The sequence below is a fragment of the Myotis lucifugus genome, unplaced genomic scaffold (assembly GCF_000147115.1).
Source record: "Myotis lucifugus unplaced genomic scaffold, Myoluc2.0 scaffold_3, whole genome shotgun sequence".
Lineage (NCBI taxonomy): Eukaryota > Metazoa > Chordata > Mammalia > Chiroptera > Vespertilionidae > Myotis > Myotis lucifugus.
The window spans coordinates 9,705,887-9,726,576 of NW_005871051.1; the positions used below are offsets into that span (position 1 = coordinate 9,705,887).

The 20,690-nt window shown below is 50.7% G+C and overlaps 1 protein-coding gene across 6 annotated transcripts in view; it reads left to right on the forward strand.

Moving 5' to 3' along the window:
• The window catches only part of NRP2 (neuropilin 2), a 120,176-nt gene that overhangs the window by 82,888 nt on the left and 16,598 nt on the right, over nucleotides 1-20,690 (forward strand). The window contains exons 13-16 of one of the 6 annotated variants that reach the window (XM_006082430.3): nucleotides 3,561-3,823; nucleotides 5,230-5,326; nucleotides 6,468-6,503; nucleotides 16,015-19,506. In XM_006082430.3, the coding sequence (XP_006082492.1) occupies nucleotides 3,561-3,823; nucleotides 5,230-5,326; nucleotides 6,468-6,503; nucleotides 16,015-16,295 (677 nt within the window). In that variant the 3' untranslated portion in view covers nucleotides 16,296-19,506. Of the gene's footprint in view, nucleotides 1-3,560; nucleotides 3,824-5,229; nucleotides 5,327-6,467; nucleotides 6,504-16,014; nucleotides 19,507-20,690 lie in introns of those variants that run through there. The other 5 variants (XM_006082431.3, XM_023760521.1, XM_023760523.1 and 2 more) reach the window with 5 other exon arrangements.

Below are 20,690 nucleotides of genomic sequence, written 5' to 3' on the forward strand. Positions count from 1 at the left end.
TCCTGCATGATGTCCTGGTTCTAATCAGGTCTCTCAGTGACAGGCAGGCAGGGACATTCTGCAGCCCAGCGTCCCTCTGACTGATGTCTACTGCTAATTCCCTAAATTTACATATCATCTTTCTCCCCTCGAGCTCATAGCACTTAACAGACAAGTGGGGCACAAACGATTTAACTCAGTGAAATTCAGAGGCCTGCTTGTCTCGAGATTCTGCAAACTAGTGGATTAGCTCAGATGTCAGCACTGAATTATGATCCCTCAGCTGCTCGTGCTTAGCACGCCACCAGCATTAACTCCCTGGTCTTCCAGTGGCCCTTTAAATCATGCATAGCGATTATCATCTTATTGTGAGGTGGGGGAGGGGAGAGGAAGGGGCTGAATTTGGGCCGTGGGAGGAGCAGCCTGTGAAACCTTTGGCCTCATTGTGCCGAAGTTTTAGCAACAGGATGGGTAAGTGCAACAGACCCAGATAACACCCAGCCAGCCCTGCTCTTTACACCTCCTCGCACATTTTACTTCCTAAATCCTACCCATTATGCCGAGATTCCCCTGCCGCTTAATGTAAATTCACACAAGTGACAGTATCTCTGCCAAGCAATTTTCAGGCGGCAAGGGGGTCTTATTTGTGAAACTGTGAAGGAGGAAGGCTGAATAATAAGTCTCGGAAATCTGGCTGCCTTTGTATCAGGTGGAGACAGTCAGGGCTTGGCAAGGACTGCAGCAGGGGGAGCATTTGGGGGGTTCTCACCTGTGGCTCCGGGGCTGGGACGTCCACAGGTCCCCCTGTTCTTGTTAGTTCACCTCACTTTTGAAAAGGGCTATTGGCCCGGGCGGGGGCAGTGGGGGCAGGAGGGGAGGTATGGTGAAGATATTTCATGAGTCTGAGGGATTGCCAGAGGCTAGCTGATTCTCCCTCTGTTCTTAGTTCCAATACATAGCCTCCTATCATTCTTTACCCATGTGTGTGTCATTCAGTCATTCATGGGAACAACATTTATTTTTAATAGTGGCGTAGACATGTCACTATCTAGGGGCCGGTGAGAAGAAGTCCTATTAAGCCTTATGTGTGTGATACCAGGACCTGTTTATCTAACTGGGGAGATAATAAAATCACACAAGAAACAGTTAAATTTTAGTAGAAGGCAACCGGTGTTTATGTGCTGAAATGCATGAAAAAAAAAATGGCCTCCAGTCTTTTTAAACACAAGGTACAACGAGTAGTACGGTCTGTAAATGCTCGAGTTGTTCCGAGGAGGGAGGTATTAATGTTGAAATGTGCCAGGAGGGTTAGGAGAAAGACTAGCCAAACAGGTGGGCTCTGCGGATTGGTCAGGGAGGGAGGCGTCACAGGTAAGAGGAGGAAGAGGAGCAGGCCCAGTGGGAAGCGCCTTGCATAGGGTGTGATTGATTGCCGGGCTTGGGGCAGGGTCCCTGGGCACCGCTGAAGTGGAGCACATGCTGTGTGAAGGTGGGAACACCTTCCGGCTCTGCTACTTAGCGGCCTCTCTGCCTTGGACACGTCACCTGAACCTTTCTGAGCCTCAGTTTTTCATCCTGTGCAAAGTAAGATGAAGCAAGCCGAGCTCGCGCGCATATGGCAAGGATTAAATGGAATAACGCATACAAACATGCTTTGTAACCTGTGCAGCATTATGCAGATGTGACATAATTATTATCATTAACAGCGGCAGTAATGAGATCTGATGGGAGAAGCATAGGTTAGAAGCGCACTGCGTGTCTGGCTGTGGCACCGGTGTCTCCTCCCTCCACAGATCACCGTCATTAACAATCTCGGCTGCAGGCAGCCGCCTGGGTCTCTGTGCTGACTTTGGCCTTGGAGAGGTCTCATGTTGTGGGGTGTTAGACAGACATGGCTTTCCCTGGTTAAGGAGACACAAAGTGGAATCCCAACTATGCATCCTAAGCCGCTCTCATTTGATTCAGGGCGGGGGAGCTTCTAGAGCCATAATCCGGAGGCTGTACCCAGAGGGGCTTAGAGAAGAGACGCGAGGTGACTGGAGGAGGGGAGGCAGGGGCTGTTTCTGATGGTGGACTGCCGCAGGCTCAGCTCTCACGAGAAACATGACGTCAGCAGGAGTAACAACAGCAAACCAGTGGTTTCTGAGCTCTGAAGTCCTGGCCTGTCCTTCCCCAACAAGCCCCAGGTGCTCACACCCTACTGAGTGAGAAAGTCCATGCACGTCTCCCATTAGCAGGACCCCGAGGTGGCTGACGTGCGGGGTGCGTGCGGCAAGGGTCCCTGCCCTCCTGCGGAAGTGACCAGCCCGAGCGGTTTCAGGGCCAGCAGGAGCCAGTGAGGGTTCTCCTCAGGGGCCACCTCGCTCTCTGTACCCGTGGCCAGAACCCCCCTCCCCCCACACGAGCTGGATTTGCAGGTGCAGGTCCCACACCTGTGTCTGCAGGGCCTGAGGTCTGCGAAGGGGAAGAGGAACTCGGTCTTTCACATCGTGTCTGATGTATCTGAAAACTCATCAGCTAAAAGGCCCATCCTCTGAACGTTTGGATGGGAGAAACCTTAACTTTCCAACATGTGTACGTCCCCTACTAAACACATAGCCTTCGTCCGTGATGATGACAGCGCCTGTGTTCCCTGGAGCTGTGTTGGCCTAGTGTGTGCGAAAGGCCAAGTTCAGGCCTCCCCAGGACGGGCAAGGAAGGGGGTGGAGCCTGAGAATCTCCTACTCAGCCATCATCCCCTGTTCTCTCGAAGCTGACACTAGGCTTCTGATTTACGGTCGCCCAGGCACCGTCGAGTAACGCTGGCGGAGACAGAAGGTTTTAAATGTTTTGCATTTGGACAGTGCCCAGCCAAGATGACAAAGGCTCGGAGCATAAACCACCTGGCCAGCACCAGCCTCTAGTCCAGCAGCCACCTCACCCCCTTGCAATGCAGCGCAGTAGACTGCGTTGGCCCCTTGGGTAAGCCAGTGATGAAGAAGATGCGGGTCTGGCCTCTTAGGGTCTAGTGCAGTGATGGCGAACCTTTGAGCTTGGCGTGTCAGCATTTTGAAAAACCCTAACTTAACTCTGGTGCCGTGTCACATATAAAAATTTTTTGATATTTGCAACCATAGTAAAACAAAGACTTATATTTTTGATATTTATTTTATATATTTAAATGCCATTTAACAAAGAAAAATCAACCAAAAAAATGAGTTCGCGTGTCACCTCTGACACGTGTGTCATAGGTTTGCCATCACTGATCTAGGGAGAGAAGACAAGTAGACACAACCAGCCGAGACATCGGGCCAGCCCTGCCAGGTGCCCTCCGTTAATGTGGCTCAAAGACAGTGATGCCGAGGAATAGGCAGGAGGGACTGGCTAGACAGAAAGACTCAAGGGCCTCAAGAGGACCCAGTATCTGAATCAAGGCCCTGAAGGAGCCATAAGGAAGGGAGGTGGGGCCTGCAGAGCCAGGACTTGAAAAAACAAGACACTCAAACTCGGGCCCCAGCTGTTCGAGGGAGGGGCAACAGCTGCAAACGGGTGTCTTTCCCAAGCGTTTACCAGGAACCCCTGTTTGGTTTGTTCCCCCCCAGATGACAGAAACTTCTTGCGGCTGCAGAGCGACGGGCGGAGAGAAGGCCAGTACGCGCGGCTCATCAGCCCGCCCGTGCACCTGCCCCAAAGCCCCGTGTGCATGGAGTTCCAGTACCAGGCCACGGGCGGCCGCGGGGTGGCGCTGCAGGTGGTGCGCGAAGCCAGCCAGGAGAGCAAGCTCCTCTGGGTCATCCGCGAGGACCAGGGCAGCGAGTGGAAGCACGGGCGCATCATCTTGCCCAGCTACGACATGGAGTATCAGGTGGGGTGGTGGCGGGAGCCGGTGCGGGCATCCGCGGGTGTCCTTGTGATCTGTATTTCAATATTTCAAAGGGCTGTCTGCGCCCATTCATCATTAGGGAACGTGGTTAAGCTGCTGTTTTCATTGTGTTTCTCACGTTGCCATGGCAACTAAATGACACTCTTATTTGTTATTCAGAGTGTGCCTATCTCTACACCCAGACTTGGTTCTTTGTTCCTCCTATTGCCTTTTATATTGCTGAAATCTTCTCCAGCAAATGTTTCTTCTCTCCATTTTAGTTTAGATTGCTATCCGGTAGGCTGACAAAGGGACACACAAGCCAGGGAAATAAACACAAACAAACCCTCCACGCCCAGGGAAGAGGCCCGTGGAGCCGCTCAGACTCCGGGGCGGTGGGGTGGGGCTAGGGGAGCAACCTCCCAGGCCTGTCCCAGCCCCAGGGCGAGCACAGGAAGGGGAAGGGTTGCTGTATGTGCTTGGTGGCCAGCAGACCAGAGAGACCCGGCTCTAAACTAAACGAGTGGTTTCTCTCCCCGAGGCTCCAGGAGTTGAGTTCCATTATCTCAGCCCCACAGAGCGAGAGACTGAGGCACAGATGGGTATGCGCAGCTGTGGCTGAAGCTTGGGTAGAGGTGACACACTGTGGAAGAGGTGACTAAGAACCAGCCAAAGCATTAACCTGCTCCTCCCCAGACGAGAAGCAGCAACAGATGGCTGGTGAGGCAGCCAACTGCTCGCTTCGCTTGCCAGAGGACATGTGCTAGTGTGCGGAGAGAACCTGGGGAGGGGGAGGGGAAGGGAGGGGAGGGCCAGGGAGCAGAGGGGCGCCTGTGTGTTGTAAGGGGTCCCGAGTTCCTCCCCACCCCCAACCACATTCTCACTGATAAACATCAATGCAATGTATTTTCTTGTAGCTGTTTGCATTTTTGTCTCACCTGTGAGATTCTCAGAGGGGCTTGTCTATTAGGTTTTGTAGCTATCCTTGTGCCTGGCACACAGTAGGTGCGTAGTAAACTATTTCCCTGCTAGTTATCATAATGGAGCCGTAAGACAGTGTTACCCCCAAGGCAATCCAAACCTGTACACTGTATATTTCTCACTTACCCCCACCTGCTCAGGTCTCCTGAGTTTCCAAATACCTCTGGGCTGGGCCTGTGAAAGATTTATGGTAAACGAACCTCAAAAATGCTAGGGAACATTTCACCCTTCTTTAAACATACTCTGAACGTGTTTCTTTTCATCAATACGTTCCAGTTACTGGACAACAGTGTCCATCACCTTGTAATATATATTGTAATCCCTTCAAAGATGCATTTGACTTGAAACAATAACAGAAAGCTGGGAATCCTGGCACTGGGTGGCCCAGGGAGCTCCGTTAACCGTGCCTCTGTTCCTCTGGCTTCCAGATTGTGTTCGAGGGCGTCATCGGAAAAGGACGTTCCGGAGAAATCGCCATCGATGACATCCGGATAAGCACCGACGTCCCGCTGGAGAACTGCATGGGTACGTGGCGATTTGTCTCTTTGCGGTTCTTCCAGACGAGACGCCAAGAGCTGGGATAGACCCGAGGAGGCAGCACGCCGCTCAGACACAGTTGCTCCCCCGTGGGTGAGGCAGCGGCAGCCTGTGCGGAGGGGAGGCGTGAGTGTAGCTGTGTCTTAGGTAGGGGTGTCTGATGAGGGGACGCCTTCGAGCCCTGTTCCCATTCAGAAATAGACATGCGCTGAGTATATGGAGATTGGGGGTGCCGGGACCCCATCCTCAGACTCCCGCTTTCAGCAAAGAAAATGCTGGAGGATGAGAACAGCTGCCAGTCAGAATTACATGCTGGAGAGGTTTGATGGACTTAATGGGAGCCTTCAGTGGTGAGCAAAAATAGTACCTGTGCCATATCAGAGTGATCGCATAATTACCCGGCAGTTCTTTTGCATGAATGAATCGCAGGGCAAACTATGGCATGTGAAGTAACATTTTAGATTTGGCTTTGAAGCGAATGCCTCTAATGGCCAAGCTCCCAGAATTATCGTAAGATGAAGCACGGCACACCAGGTGGCCAGTATGGGAAGGGACCATGACAGTCCCCTTAAGCAGAAGTACAGCGCAGCCGGCCCACCTCCCATATGCACCCCGGGGCACCCTGGTCATCCTCCATCAGCCGCAGACGTTCCTAAAAGCCAGAGGGAATCCCGAGAAGGAAGGGAACCCGCCTTCAGCCGGCAGGGTGACTGTAGTAACTCACCAAGTGCTTTTCTTGGCACATGGGTCCCGGGCGTGTGTGCGTGATGATGTCAGGAGCACCTGGGACCCTCAGTCCCTTCAGGCAGCTCTCAGGCCCGGGCCTCTCAGACTCATCCAGACTCTGAGAAAGTAATCAGCCGTAAGTGGCTGATTACAATGCTTCTGGGACCCGTTACTCCATAAAGGGCTTTTTGTTCCAAAGCAACTTTGCGCAGCTCTCCCCACCCACCCGGCCCCCATGATGATGGTGTGTGAGACAGTCTGGGGCATGCGGAGGACTTGGGACACTCTCCAAGGGGCATTATAAACAGACTCAGTCAGTGGGAGTCACCTACGCCGTGCCCTGTGTTCCCTGATTCTTTCTTCCCCTTATCTAACGCAAAACGTTTTCTGTTTGTTTTTCCAGAACCCATCTCAGCTTTTGCAGGTGAGAATTTTAAAGGTAAAAAAAAAATTTTTTTTTTTGCATGCCTTTTCCTTCCCCTCATGTGATGTGCATTGGATGGAGAGAATAAACCTCCAAGTGTAACAAGTCTCCTAAGAGAACATAGACGCTACCCCTTCCCGCCGCTAGATGGCACCAGCAACGCCTGGAGAAGCTGGGAAAGGGGGATTGAGATCCTCCCTGTCTCCTGTTTAATTAAAGTTTAGAAACCTCTAATAGAGACAAATAGGTTACAGATAAGCCTTTCAGCCTCGCATTGTCCGACGGGGAGCAATGAGGCAGAAAATGCGTGAGTGGTGAGAAAGGAGAAGCTGTGAGCAGACTGAACAGCAACAACAAAAAAATCGGGAGTGAATTAACAGTGAAATGATGTGGCCATGATTTATTTTAGCCTGAAGACAGGTTCTTCCCAGTCCCAACTCCAGGGTTCCCAGGCAGCGGTCTCAATTAACCTCCGGCGAGCGACAGGGGCAGGCAGTGTGGTGCGGGAGGACAGTTCAGGGAGGAGCTATCCAGCCTAAAGAGGAGAAGTTGCAGAATTCAGGAGCTGGCCTCTAATGAGGGGACTCGGAAGGCACATTCGATGGCTGGGATTTGAGCACTTAGAGGACGGGAACACAGAAACGGACATTTTCTTCCTAATAAAGCACATAAGAGCGGGTCAAAGAGAGAAGAATTTCGGATGTTTGCCTCATGGGGGGGTGAGGGGGCTCCATGCTGGGGCGATTGACCATGAGACAGCCGCATTCTCATTCTTTACGCCTGGGCTTTTATAACGCGCCGGGTCTCACATGTGGGGCTCTTGGCAATCCAGTTGGCTGGCGCTGCTGAAGTGCCCACCCAGGTCCCAGTGCTAAGCATTTAGAAGCCACTGGAAGCGCTCCAGTTCATGGCCCTTGTGGAGAGCACCCTCAGAGGCCCTCGCCCGCACCGAGGGACGGGTTTCTCAGAACCTGCTCTGTGCAGACAGCCGTGAGGGTGCTGGGCCCTGTTTGTACTGGCTGGGCCTCACCCCGTAGGTGACAGCACTTCAGAGATAAGGGAAGTCAGTTTTCTATCTGAGTCTAGACTCATTATCTTCACTCCCATTAATCTGTCCAGCTCGTGGCTGCAAAGAGATGAATTCCCGGTTTGTCACCTAGATGCGCTCTCTGGCTCGAAGTCAGCTCGCCTAATTTGCCACTCATCCCCCACAGCCTAAGACAGGAAGGGGTGGGGGGAGCCGAACAGGGAATGACAGACCCACACATACTGTCTTCTCTTTCTTTCTCACCTTCGTTGCCCCCTTGAGCCCCATCCCCACCCCCCATTGCACATTTTGAAGTTATTAAGAGCATTCCCGTGCCTGCGTTGGTGCTTTTTGGATGTGAGATGGATGTTCATGCAAATATAAGTGTGGGGAGGAATTCACTCCCGATGGGCTTGGGTACCGTTGAATTCAAGGTCTAACCTTCAGGACCCAAGGAAAATTGGTGCTGGGCATGGAACCTGCTTCTGTTGTTTCCCTGGACTCTCATGGGTGGATGAGACTGGAAGCTCCCAGGGAGGCTGGGCAAAGGCATCCAGCCACTGCGGCGGACAGTGCTCTGTGCGCACGCGCAGGCCCGGGTCTGTGACGGACAGGCCCGTGGCCGTGACGGAGTGCTTGGCTTCCATAGGAGAATAAACAAACCAGGCACATGTGGGCTCCTTGAGGCTGTGTTTACCAGGGAGCTTCACCGTCCAGTCGTGTTCCCTTGTAAAAATATATATATATATATATAAATGAAATCTCATCAGAGCCACACCACTCATTTAGCCAAAATAAACACAGATCTTAGTGACTTCAAGGTAAGAATTTCCAGCACTCCCGACGGGCTGGTTTAGGGGTTGAGCAAAGGCAGACACGGGTGGCATGGGTTGGCCCCTGGCTGCTGTCTTGGGAGATAAAGAGTATCCTTGGCGGGAAGAAACCAAGTCTCGGGGAGCAGAGACTCTATTCCTCTGGCCGAGAGCAGGCCCAGAATGGAGAATGGCTAGTGACAATCCCATGGACAAGTTGGACACGGAGCTCCAAACTGGTAGCCAGTGAACCCAGGGCCAGAGCCTTCTTTGGGGCTGAGGCCCAGGGGACCTCAGTATGCAACTCTGATTCCAGCAAAGCTTTCCCTTTGGGAGTGGAGAGAGGGCCGTTTGCCCTGTGGAACCTAGCGACCAGCATTCGGCTCCTCTCCTGGTCCAGGCAGGGGCAGATCTGGTGGGGGCACGAGTGCCTGGGGATGAAACCAGCCTTTGCACCGAGAGAGAGAAACCGGGTTTGGGCGGGCAGGATGCGGAAAGTGGATGCTAAAGCACTGCTAACCGCAGGCATTTACATTGTCAGTAGGTGTTCTCGAATGTGAGTTTTCTTTTCCATTATAAATTAACCATGAGACGGCAGCATTCTCATTCCTTACAGGGGAGACCAATGTACTGGGTAAATCTTGAAGGAAATGCAGTATAAGTGGCCTCTGGACCCGGGCTTATTAGCTACTCTTGATCTTTCCTATTTTGAAGTCTGTTTTCATTTTCCGCCTCTTACTCGTTTCTTGCCACGAAACATGTTCTTTTTCTATAAGTCGCCTAGTGCTTCCTGCTTAGTGTGTACACCGTCATTGTGCAGCAGGGTGTGAGTCAGTAACGAGGAGGGACACGCCATGGGGGGAGAGAGAAACGTGTGGGGAAGGGACAAGGAGAGAGAAGGAAGAAGCCGAGTTGTCACGTGGTTTTTAGAAAGACTTTTTTGCTGTTGTTATGAGTCACGTTTTAAACAATGTAGCTGGGTGTGCGCTATTTTTTTCTTTTCTCTCTTTCCTTTTTTAAGCGCTGGCTATAAACATACTACCGTCGTGTATCTTTTTCTAGAATTTGAGCTTTAACAAATGAAAATCTGTGTAAAGAAGAAGGGGGGTGGAAGGGGTGTAATTAAGGTGATGGATTGTTTCCTCTTCACCAATCCTTTCTTTTTTCAATAAAAGGAAAAAGAATAATAAAGAAGCCAGTAAAAATATATAAAGCCCGTAATCAGCGTTCCGTGGTTGGTGGCCAGGTGGCTATTCTTAGCAGCTGACAGTGGAGGCGGGAGGCGGGGTTCACATTGGAGGCTGTGGGCTTTGAAGACCCCGGGGCCTGGGTCTGGTGCCCTCCCCGAGAGAGACCCATGGAACTCCCAGGCTGGGTGCCCTTGTGAGCGGTGGTCGTTGGGGAAAGGATGTCACCACTGACGGAGGCTAAAAGGAGCATCAGTGTCTCCTGTTAATGACAGCGAATGTGGGTTGCAGGTCTCAGACCAGGTCTGAGGGTCCTGGGGCCCATCTCTTGGGTTTCACCTTCTAGAAGTCCTCACCGTTTTCACCCGAATAACCAGCAGAAAGTGAACATTGGGGCGTCTCTCGTGGGCAGGGAGGGGAGCAGTCAGGGGAGAGAGCCATGTGGGGTAGAGACAGAGCCGGCAGGGGTTCGACTCTGTGCGTCAGGTTTTAAGGCCCCTCTCTCCCTCCCCATCCCCACTCTCCTTCCCTGTTGGCTGCCTCCCAGAGGCCTTGCCCACCGGCGGCGGCAGGGCCCCCATCCCAGGGCACAGGACCTGGGGCTGGCCTCACCGTCCCGCTCTCCTCGGCTTCTTTCCTCCCACTGCTCTCTCTCTCTCTCTCTCTCTCTCTCTCTCTCTCTCTCTCTCTCTCTGCTGGGAGCACTTGTGAGACGCAGGGAGGGTTAAATGGTGTTCATGCACGTAATCCTCCGATGAAAGGCAGAGAAGTGTTCCTAAGCCCTGCCAGGGCTGCAGATAGGCAGCTGTGCTGTGTGGCTCCTTCCCGGCTCCCCCACCCTCCGGCTCCGGCTGCCAGATGCAGCCTAGGTGTTGCTGAGCCAGGGAGCCTGCAGATCAGATGTGAGCTGCTGCGCCTGCCGAGGGGACACTGAGGCATTCTCTGTGAGGGTCGCTTGTGCACGGCGCCTCTCCTGGCACAAGGCTGGCGCATCCCCTCCTGCAGGTTCACCTTCCATCTAAGCAGGGGCCAGCGGCCGACTCTCTCGGGGGAGGAGAACATTCTTTCTCCGACTCTTCCTCTCTCCAAGCGCAGAAAGGACACGCCGTGGTTGCCAGACGGTCACATAAGTGCCCCCGAAGGGATAAGAAGTGCCCGAGACGTCAGCCGGCCAACCACAGACCTGAATGGAGAGGCATTGCACTTAGTTATTTTTTGATGCAATTAATACAACTTTTATTCCAACAACTCTAGTACAGGGTACAGTTCAGGTGGTTTTGTTAAAAGAGGGAAGGAGCCCTAGCTGGTTTGGCTCAGTGGATAGAGTGTCAGCCTGCGGACTGAAGGGTCCTGGGTTCAATTCCGGTCAAGGGCACATGCCCGGGTTGCGGGCTCGATTCCCAGTGCGGGGTGTGCAGGAGGCAGCCGATGAATGATTCTCTCTCATCATTGATGTTTCTATCTCTCCCTCTTCCTTCCTCTCTCTCTAAAAATCAATAAAAATATTTTTTAAAAAGAGGGAAGGAAACAAAAACATTTTTAGCACTTTACATCTTTATGCAAATTTTGCAGGGTTGTTTTTTTTTAAATCTACATTCACCCATTAAGCATGGAATCCCCTGGATTTAAATCTTTAAGCAAAATTAGAACAGCAACATAGAAGGTTCTTTTTCTATAAGTCCATATCCTGTGTAAAAAAAAAAAAAAACATTTTCGATAGATGGGGGTCCGCATGGTGCCTGCCAGCTCAGCACAAACCCTCGGCTGACCCTCCACGCCCTGCTCAAGAGGCAAATGCAAAGAGCCGTTTCTCAGGGATATTTCATACTTCTTCATTCTTTTTCCAAACACACCACATTCTTCCCCTATCTTCTGTAAACTTTTCTAGAGGAGCCAACTTTTTTTTTTTTTTGGCTTGTTTCATCTCCCGAATTAAATAAGCCTTTTATCTGAAATGCCCCTTCACCAACACTTTATTTTCAACCTGTCCAAAAAGGACTGCCCAGACAGGCCGGCCCAAACAGCTCTTACTTGCATCCAGCCTTGTTTTTCCACTCTGAGACGATTCACCGTTGTTGTCTCTCAAAACATTGCTTTAGGAAACCTGGGCTCCCCGGCTCCGGGAGGACGGCCGTAAACTTCGCTGGGACTCCGTGAGGACCTCCTGGCGGGGACAGTCCTCAGGGAGGGGGGGGCCGCGTCCTGTCCAAGAACAGGGTCTGCGCACTCTCTGTGCAGGGCCAGGCAGTGACTGTGGGGCTCTAGGAGACTGGCGAGTGCTCAGCCCCGCCCCATAACACAGAGAGCCAGGAGCAGTGCGGGCACGCATGAGGGGACCATGTCCTACATGTGCAACTCAACATCAGGGCTGGGCCGGTGCCACCAGCACCCACTTCGGTCCCGGCCCTGCCTCTGACCGGTGGCATCTCTAGGGTTTCTCTGTGTTGCTCTGCCCTCCTCCTCCACTTTCCTCCAGAGAAAAACAGGAGGAAATCACTTACGCTCTCAGATGCTCAGGTCTCCTACCTGAGAGTCATGAGAAGTCACCAGGATAATTCACAGGAAGCCCATAGCCCGGGGCCCACCACACAGGAGACGCCCACTCAGCGTAGGGGCTGTTCCGGCCACGTTTCCCAGTTATATGTTAACCTATCTGCAGGCAGGAAGGGCAGGAGCGCCGTGCACTATGTAACCACTCTCCTTACTTCCTCCCACGCGTGGCTTCTTTGCATTTATTGTTTCTCCAGATTCAAATGCTGTGCGTTCACGTCGCCCCCTCTCCCAGCGGCTCAGAGCCTGTACCGATGAAGGCCCGTTCACCCTGGCAAATACACTTGCAATTACTGCCTCTTTAAATATGTTTCTCATTATCTCACAGAAGGAGACAACTCTGTGGAGAATTGGGGTGGGGGGGGTGATTAATAAAAAAATAGTTCAGGCATTGATTTTCCAATTGGGGAAAGAGACACACGTGAGTAAGTGGTAGAAGTGGGAGCTACCACAGGGGGCGTTCAGGTCAGCACCGGGCCGGCTCTAGGCCAGGCTGAAGCCACACCTGCGTTCTTTTCTCCCACGTTGGGGACCAAGCCCAGCCACTCACCAGCCTTGGCACCTGGCGCAGGTAGAGTCCGCCTGCAGGGGGCACCGTTATTGCGATTGTACGTAGAGGCACTGTACGAGCTCGCAGACTCTCCAGCACTTCTTCAGAATAACTGTGAGGCGGAGTGCCGGCCATTACCACGTTCCAGGGCATCTGAATTTTAGTCCAGAGTACATCCCCCGTCCATGCATCCCTCCTCCGCTCGGATGTCTGTTGGATTGCTGCTGTTGTCTGGGAAGGCGCTCTAACCCTATTGATCTATTACCTTCCTTTCCTGGCAAACCGCAGCCTCATCAGCATAGCTCCCTGAACTGCCACAGAGCCGGACTCCAAACCAGCCATCCACCCGCCTAGGGGCGTTGAATCCCTTTAGCTGGAGAACGTTCTGAACACCTCTGGCCCCCAACTGCAGGTCACCCCAAGATTGCCGGTGGGAGATGAGGGAAGGGTTATGAGGTGTATCTTCTCCTTTCTAACTCCCTTAACACTAAAAGCACAAAGGCATGTAGCATGTTTCCTCATTTCTCCAAACCAGTGTTTAAGGAAAATGTTTTAAGTAGGCAATTCAGTGTCCCCCACATGGCTTCGGTCACACAAAGTTCCTACATGTTGATCCTTTGGGGGAGGGGAATCTTACTTGCAAAAGGAAGGGGGTCTTAGACCCAAAGTGGAGTTTGTCTTCCTGAGCAGAGAACGCTGAGGCCAGGGGTCCATCACTGATTCTGACTGGGTAATCCATGTGTTGTAATTCTACCTTCCTCCAGGGGGCGCCCTAGATCCGCCCCTGTGTGCCTGACTTCGTCTCTATCATAAGAAACATTTCAGGCGTAGCAGGAAGGCCACATCCTTCCTCAGCCCCCACACTCTGAGCCCTGGGTGGTGCATTTAACGTTGAGAACCAGGATCTTGGCGGGAGGAAAGCAAAACCTTTGAACTGAAACTAGATCAGTGATTCTCAACCTTGGCTGCACATTAGAATCACCTGGGAATCTTTTTAAAAATCCTGATTTCTGGGCCTCATCCTCCGGAAATTTCTGTTTCTTTGTTACTAAGGAGGATGAGGCCCAGAAATCAGGATTTTTAAAAAGACTCCCAGGTGATTCTAATGTGCAGCCAAGGTTGAGAACCACTGGACTAGATGGTGATGGAGGGAAGGTGGGCAGCTGTGACCGTTTTCCGCTGGACAAAAATGTGTACTCCTGCCTTTGTGGCCTGGTCAGGTGCTCCCCATGGGGAGCTAATCCCTGCAGATGCACCGCCTTCCTTTCCTCTCGCAGGTGAGCTGCTGCCTCATTAGATAACAGCCCTCACTGTGCAGGGAAATCGAAATCAGAGGCAAACCCAAGGACGCCCTTCGGGCGCTGAGGAACTTGGGGCCGTCCCTGCGCACTTTGTTGTTTCTCGTGCATTCTTCCGAGCCCACAGGAAAATCCAGCGGCAGGATGGTTGCCAGGCAGCGGAAACTCTGGTGTCCTGAATAATGAGTTGACACCAGTCCGATGTGGCTCTTTTCAGCGCCTTGCTTTCCTTTGCTGTTTCTATGCATAATTTTTAATATGGTCAAAGGGGGGGGGCACTTTCTCAGCTACAGTGATGAGACTTTTAAAAGATAAAGTGGCGAGAAAAGCAGACCAGGTGATGATGAAGATGACAGCGTAGGCAGGGACATGGAGAGGGCATCCGGGGACTCTGGGACCCTTTCCACCCCCCGGGGCTGTGGACCCGGCTGCCAGGGCATGTGCCGTGTGATGCATCCTTGTCAGAGCTCCTCCAATACTGTGGCACTTGTGATAGCCTGAGAGGCATCGGCGAGCCCTGCACCGTAGTAGAAGGGATCCTAGGACTAGAGGGAGCAACGGTGGAGATCTGGGAAGGTGGGCAGGCTCTGAAATTTTGTCCAAGAAAAGTGTTCTCATTTTTCTGCCACTCTGAGCAGACATCAGAAGGTCTGACCCGCCCCTGGGCGATCCCCCAATCAAAGAGAGGAGCTCTGGTGTTTGGGCTGCAGGCGTGGGCGAACACGGACTCAGAAGTAGAAGTCCTTGCCTCTGTTCAGTCTTTTAATCACAAGCATTTACTGGGTGCCTTCTCTGTGCGTACCCGGGGGGAGAAACCAAGATGAGAGCTGATTCTTCTCCTGCTTGAGCAGCTCTGGGTCCCACGGGGAAGGCCTGAAACTACAAATGAGCTCTGTCTGTGTCCTGAGCAGAGAAACAGCCACAGAGTAGGACCAGCGAGGTATGGAGAAGGCCCCAGCATGGCCACGGCCCCCCACTGGGTAGCCCATGGATAGAGAAGATGCCTCCTTCTAACCACCGGCATCTGATGTAAGCAGCGAGGGAGGAATTTTCAGAGGTTAAGCATATATCATTTTTCAGAAGTAAAGATCATGTCTGGTTTTGGCAAGCTCAGAAGCTCCTAGTCCCATCCGGGCCAGCTTCTCATCTGATGTAGATCTCCGGGAGAAACACGTTGTAGTGCTGTTTTGCATCAAGTGGGACTCCAGCCAGTCATTCCCCAGAGTTACCCTGGACTTAAATCTACTACATCATCTCCATGGCAACCAGAGGCCAGCCAGCAAATGCGGTTGCCTTCTAAATCCTCCGCTAGCTTCCCTTCCCTCCCCTGTGTTCTCCGTGATTAAGAACGATCTCCCTCCCTTTGCCCTCACCCACTCTCGCTCTCACACACCCACGATCATTTTGTGGCCACATTTTTTGTTGCAACATCCTTCCAATCAGATTTTAAAATCCTCTGTACAGTTTTTTTAAAAAAACGAATCGTTAGTCATTGCTTGACAGTGGTAATTGACCTGTTTAGACAAGACCAGGCTGATTTCAGTGGGCCTGGAAGCCTTGGCAAGCCAAAGTGGAATTTACCTTCAAGTCTAGCCAGCCTAATTAATACGTTGTTTGAAAATGCTAGCCAGCCAGACCAAATACTGTATTTCCACCCATTCAGGGAACCAGCCTTACGGAATCCCAGAAGTCATTTCAACATCATTTATGTGTGTGTGTGTGTATGTGTGTGTGTGTGTGTGTGTAAATTATACCACTTCTCTGTATTATAGCGTAATTGTGATATAACAGAAAGAAGAGCTTTCTAATCGTACAGATCTTGGTTGAATGCCATACTTACTACCTACTTGCTGCATAACCACTATTGGTTTAACCTCTCTGGGCCTCTATTTCCTCATCTGTAAAATGGGTCTGACAGTACCTACCTCGAAGGTTGTGAATAGAAGTACTTGTTATGAACTAGATACTTGGTGTCATCTTATTCCCCTGTTCCCTTCCCTATCCACTCCAAAGCATGTGTGTGTTTCCTTTTTTTTTAATTAATTTTTTTATTAGTCTGCATGCTCTCAGCCTAGCAACACTCTTCTGTGTCTCTCCACCAGGGGGCACCCTCCTACCAGGGACCGAGCCCACAGTGGACACGGTGCCCGTGCAGCCCATCCCAGCCTACTGGTATTACGTTATGGCCGCCGGGGGTGCCGTGCTGGTGCTGGTCTCCGTCGCGCTGGCCCTGGTGCTCCACTACCACCGGTTCCGCTATGCGGCCAAGAAGACCGATCACTCCATCACCTACAAAACCTCCCACTACACCAACGGGGCCCCTCTGGCGGTGGAGCCCACCCTAACCATTAAGCTAGAGCAAGACCGCCCCTCGCACTGCTGAGGCCGAAGCAAGGACAGCACCCAAAACAAACAAGAAAGACTGCAAACACGTTGCCTCGATTTTGCACTTTTTTCTCCTCGCCTAGTCTCTGTGTGAACCCTCAGACATCTCTCTCTTGGGGCCCAAACCCTGTGCACTCTTATCCATCCTGACCATTATTCTTCAGTTCTGTTTTTGTTTTTGTGTTTTTTGGTCCTTTTGTTGATTCCAATCCAACCAACCAACCAACCAACCCCAACTCTAATGTTGCATCTTGGACTGGAGAAGAGATACACCCCTAAGCACTTCACAGCTCAAGGCTCAGCTGGTTTCCTTCCAGAGACTGGTTCCCTGACGTCCCCTTGCCTTACCCCCTCCCCCCTCCCGGTGGACCGGAGGGGAGCCCTGGATCTGTGTTTGTACATAGTATACATTCTGCGCGTGTGAGTAGCTCTGTGTGTGTGTGGGTGTGAGAGAGACCGGTTCATTGTCGGGGTGGGGAGGGGGGGGAGTGTGTGGGTGTGTTCAGAGAGGGCCCCCTTTAACTATTGTGTTACTTCTCCGGGGGGTACATTTTATGAGAAAATAATATACTGTCCTAGTTTTGTTTACTTGGAGAAGAGGTTGAAGCTTTTTGTTGCCTTATCTAGCTCTGGCTGGCTTTCTGTTGGCTACCATTGTCATCTCCGGGTACCTAAAAACCTAGAGGCCACATGGACCGAAAGGTGGCCCCTCCCATCCCCATCCAAAAACCCCATTCCTCACCCCCCTGCCCCGAGAGGAAGGTTCCCCACGCACTCAGACGTGAACCCCTGTCATGTCTCCTGGTGTCTTTGAAGTAACAAGACAACAGCCATTGGGTGCGAGCGGAACCACCTCTGCTTCCAGCCCTGAAGCAGATCTGTCTCATGTTGCCTTACAAAGAGAAGCTCATAATGAATGTTTAGCTGTTATCAGTTAAGTCCAATCTTGGAGTAAGTCATAGAGAGTGACGGACCTGAGACTGATGTAGGGAAAGCAGTAGCTTGTTGAGAGCAGGAGGAGGTGGGGGAGAGAAGGCGGAAGAAGGAGGGACTGAAATGTTCTCTTTAAGTCGCCTCACCCGAGAGGAACCCTTGTGCCCAACCTTAAGGGGAGTTGAGTAAGGTGGTTACGAACCATATCCCTTGGTATTCTATCGGCCACTGTAATAGCGTTTGTAAAATATGGGGGAAAGGGATCATTTGCTTTCTTTCATGGTGTTGATGTGTGCCTGAACCTATAGCCACTAATATATAAGGCTGTCCACCTGACTTATTTGAATATGATGAGAGAATAAAGAGTAATCATTTTGTAAACGTACCAATGTGCTACCCCTTAAAGCATGTGTAGCATCTGGCAAGTCCACCCTCCTAGGCTGGCCTGGCATTTCCAGATGTTGCCTCATGGTCAGGAGAAGGTGTAATGAAGATAAATCCGTTGCTGCCCATTTGTCCTCTAAGCAACAGGGAAAGGGATGTTGGAGGTAAACAGCCCAATGATAGTGTATACAAAGGATAGATTCAATAATGAAGTCAATTCCATTGATAGAAAATGCATATTTTAACGAGATTCACAGCTACTGGGGCCCCGCCTTGGGGGTGTTTATTTCTCACCTTCCTGCTAGGAATCCCCTGGGGAAATATGACATTCTTTCCAAAGAAGGTTTGCCTGGGCTCAAAGCTTCAGGGACCTTCTGAGAACAAAACACTAATGATAGATTTTTATTTTCGGCTGCTTGGGAGAGACTTTCCAACATTCTTTCAGAATATCCACATCACTCCCTCTAGCACACGCTCACTTTCGCATCTGGTTTGTTTCATCCTTCTGAAAGAATGGTGCTCTCCCACTCTTATTCTATTTCAAAGAGCGACTCTGTCTCAACCACAGCAGCCCTGCCAAGAAAAGGAAAGATGAAAGGCTAGAGTAGGAGCCACCTTGAGATTTCAAGAAGAATCCTAGCCCAGCCGAAGATTGCAGAGAGAAGCAGGGAGCGGGAGGAGGGGCAGGAGCCCAGGATGCCCTGTGATGACTTCCATGCCAGACACTAAGGGCTTTTATCGCAGGTGTCCACATCCAGTCTGCATTTGGGGCCAGGCATTCCCTGGAAATGATTGGCACCCCTGTTGGAGCCCCCTGGAGCTGTGTCAGGAAATTACACCTGGAAAATCCAGCCAGTGTAGCAACTGTTGGAGTTACCATATACCCTTCAGGATTTCCCTTCTTTAAAAGAAGACAACAACCTTTGTGAATTTGCTGTATCTTTATCTGATGCCCCTTGTGGCATCATCATTATGTACACGCCATAGTTGAGGATATGAGGCTGCTCAAATCTTTGTGAATCCCATGATGCACTTCAGCTGGGGTTGTCATTCCATTCTCTCTCTCTCTCTCTCTCTCTCTCTCTCTCTCTCTCTCAGCCCCAGCAACTTTCATAGTATTACCCAGGTACTATGCTAAAAGGGCAGCTCTTCTACAAAATCATGCCTTGCAGCTTTAAAAAGCAAAATTCTGTATTTCATAGAGGGAGAGAGGGTCGCTCTCGCCTAAGAAAAATAGATTGGACAGGTGACTGCATGCGTGCATGTGTTTAGAGTTGCTTCAAAGAAGACAAAGAGGTAATAGCAACTAAGAAAATATAAATGAATGAATGAATGAATTGAAGGTCTAGCTCGGGCTGCTAAAGTTTTTGCCTTAGTAGAGGTTTCATATCAACAGACCCAGGAAGGAAGCCCTGATCTCTGGGTGAAAATCCCTTCCTTGACATTGTGCTGCCAATTGCTGTCCCCTAATTGCTGGCAAAGGCAGAAAAAAAAATCATATCATTGCCATTAACCAAACAGGATGCTTAAAATAAAGTAAAATTGTCCTTTCCGTTGTCCCACAATTTAGTGATTAAAGCCACATTAGGATAGGAAATTAAGTCATGTTTCTGAGGTTGCTACCCCATCTTGAAAAGGACCCTGTCTTGAAAATGAAACTAGCAGGCAAGCAAACACCTAAATAATCGAAAATTACCAAAGAACAACAAGAAAACAAAACAACGAGAAAACGTAAACATTTTAACTTCCTGTTCTGATCCCCTCTCCCTATAGCTGTGACAACTCTTGCATTGCTCAGTTGCCTGTGTGTCAAAATCACTTGTGGACATTGGAAACTATTTGAAAATGTATTGTTGTGGAATGTAATAAAATGATAATATTTTTTATACAAACATCTGAGTTTTTTTCTTCCCTTTTGCCTGTGAGAACAAAGTGGAAATGTAGGCTTTGAACAAATTCATGTTTTCAGAGCCTACAGGTTGTCTGTCTTCTGAGCTGCAGGGCATTGCTGTGGGCAGTGGGTGGGTTTGCTCCTTGGGGCTGAATGCCAGCTTCCCTTCCTTTTAGTTTTATTACTGCTTGTTAGGAATTTATCCAATTTGTGCAGCCGAGCCAACTTTTATGATTGGTGTGGGATTTTGCAAAAGTTGCTAAGTGCTAAATCGTTCGATGTGATTTCCACAAAATTTCTCTTGATGGAAAACCCCTGGAGACTGGACTCTATTTTCAAAGGGTCCCGGGGGTAATGGGACCAGGGAAGCTGAAAGGTGTGCTCGACTCTACGGAAACAGATAACTTCCTTTGGAGAAGAGGCGGCGTCTTGGGCCTCGCCTACCTAATTATTACTTCCAGAGCAAGGGGGAGCTCCCATTTCTGGGCACTTTCGCAGACAAAACGGAAACTTGTAGCATGTTCAAGGCTCAGAGATATTCCTGACTTCAATTTGGAGCAAGTTGTGAAGATAATGATAAATTACTGTGATCCTGAACTCTTCTGAAAGCAATAGCTTCTGAAAGGAACATTCCTTTAAAACTTTGAGGAGAGGGATTGGGGGAACTTATTCCAAAAGCCATGTCTTGTTGACAGGCATTTTTCTTTGGTTCTCCTCTTTGGGTTGTCAGTGATTAGTTATATAAAACTAGATGCCCGATGCACGAGATTCATGCATTGGGGTGGGGGGTGGGGGGTCCTTCAGCCCAGCCTATACCTTCTCGAAATCTGTGATATCGGGCCTAAACCGGCAGTTGGACATCCCCTTTGCAATCCGGGACCGCTGGCCCCTAACTGCTCGCCTGCCTGCCTGATCACCCCTAACCACTCTGCCTGCCTCCCTGATCGCCCCTAACTGCTCACTGGGGGGCTGCTGGCTGGGGTGAGGGGCCGTGGTCTTTCTGGTCTCTGGTCATTCTGCCGTTTTGGTCGCTGGGCTTTTATTATATAGGATATTTCTATCACGGTGGGATTAGGAGGGAAAAAAAATCTAGGAATTGCAACCTCCCATTATTGAATGTTTCTAGAATGTGGTCAAGAAGAGGTTGTGGAAGGATTTTTCCACCACCCCCTATTGGTGGAACAT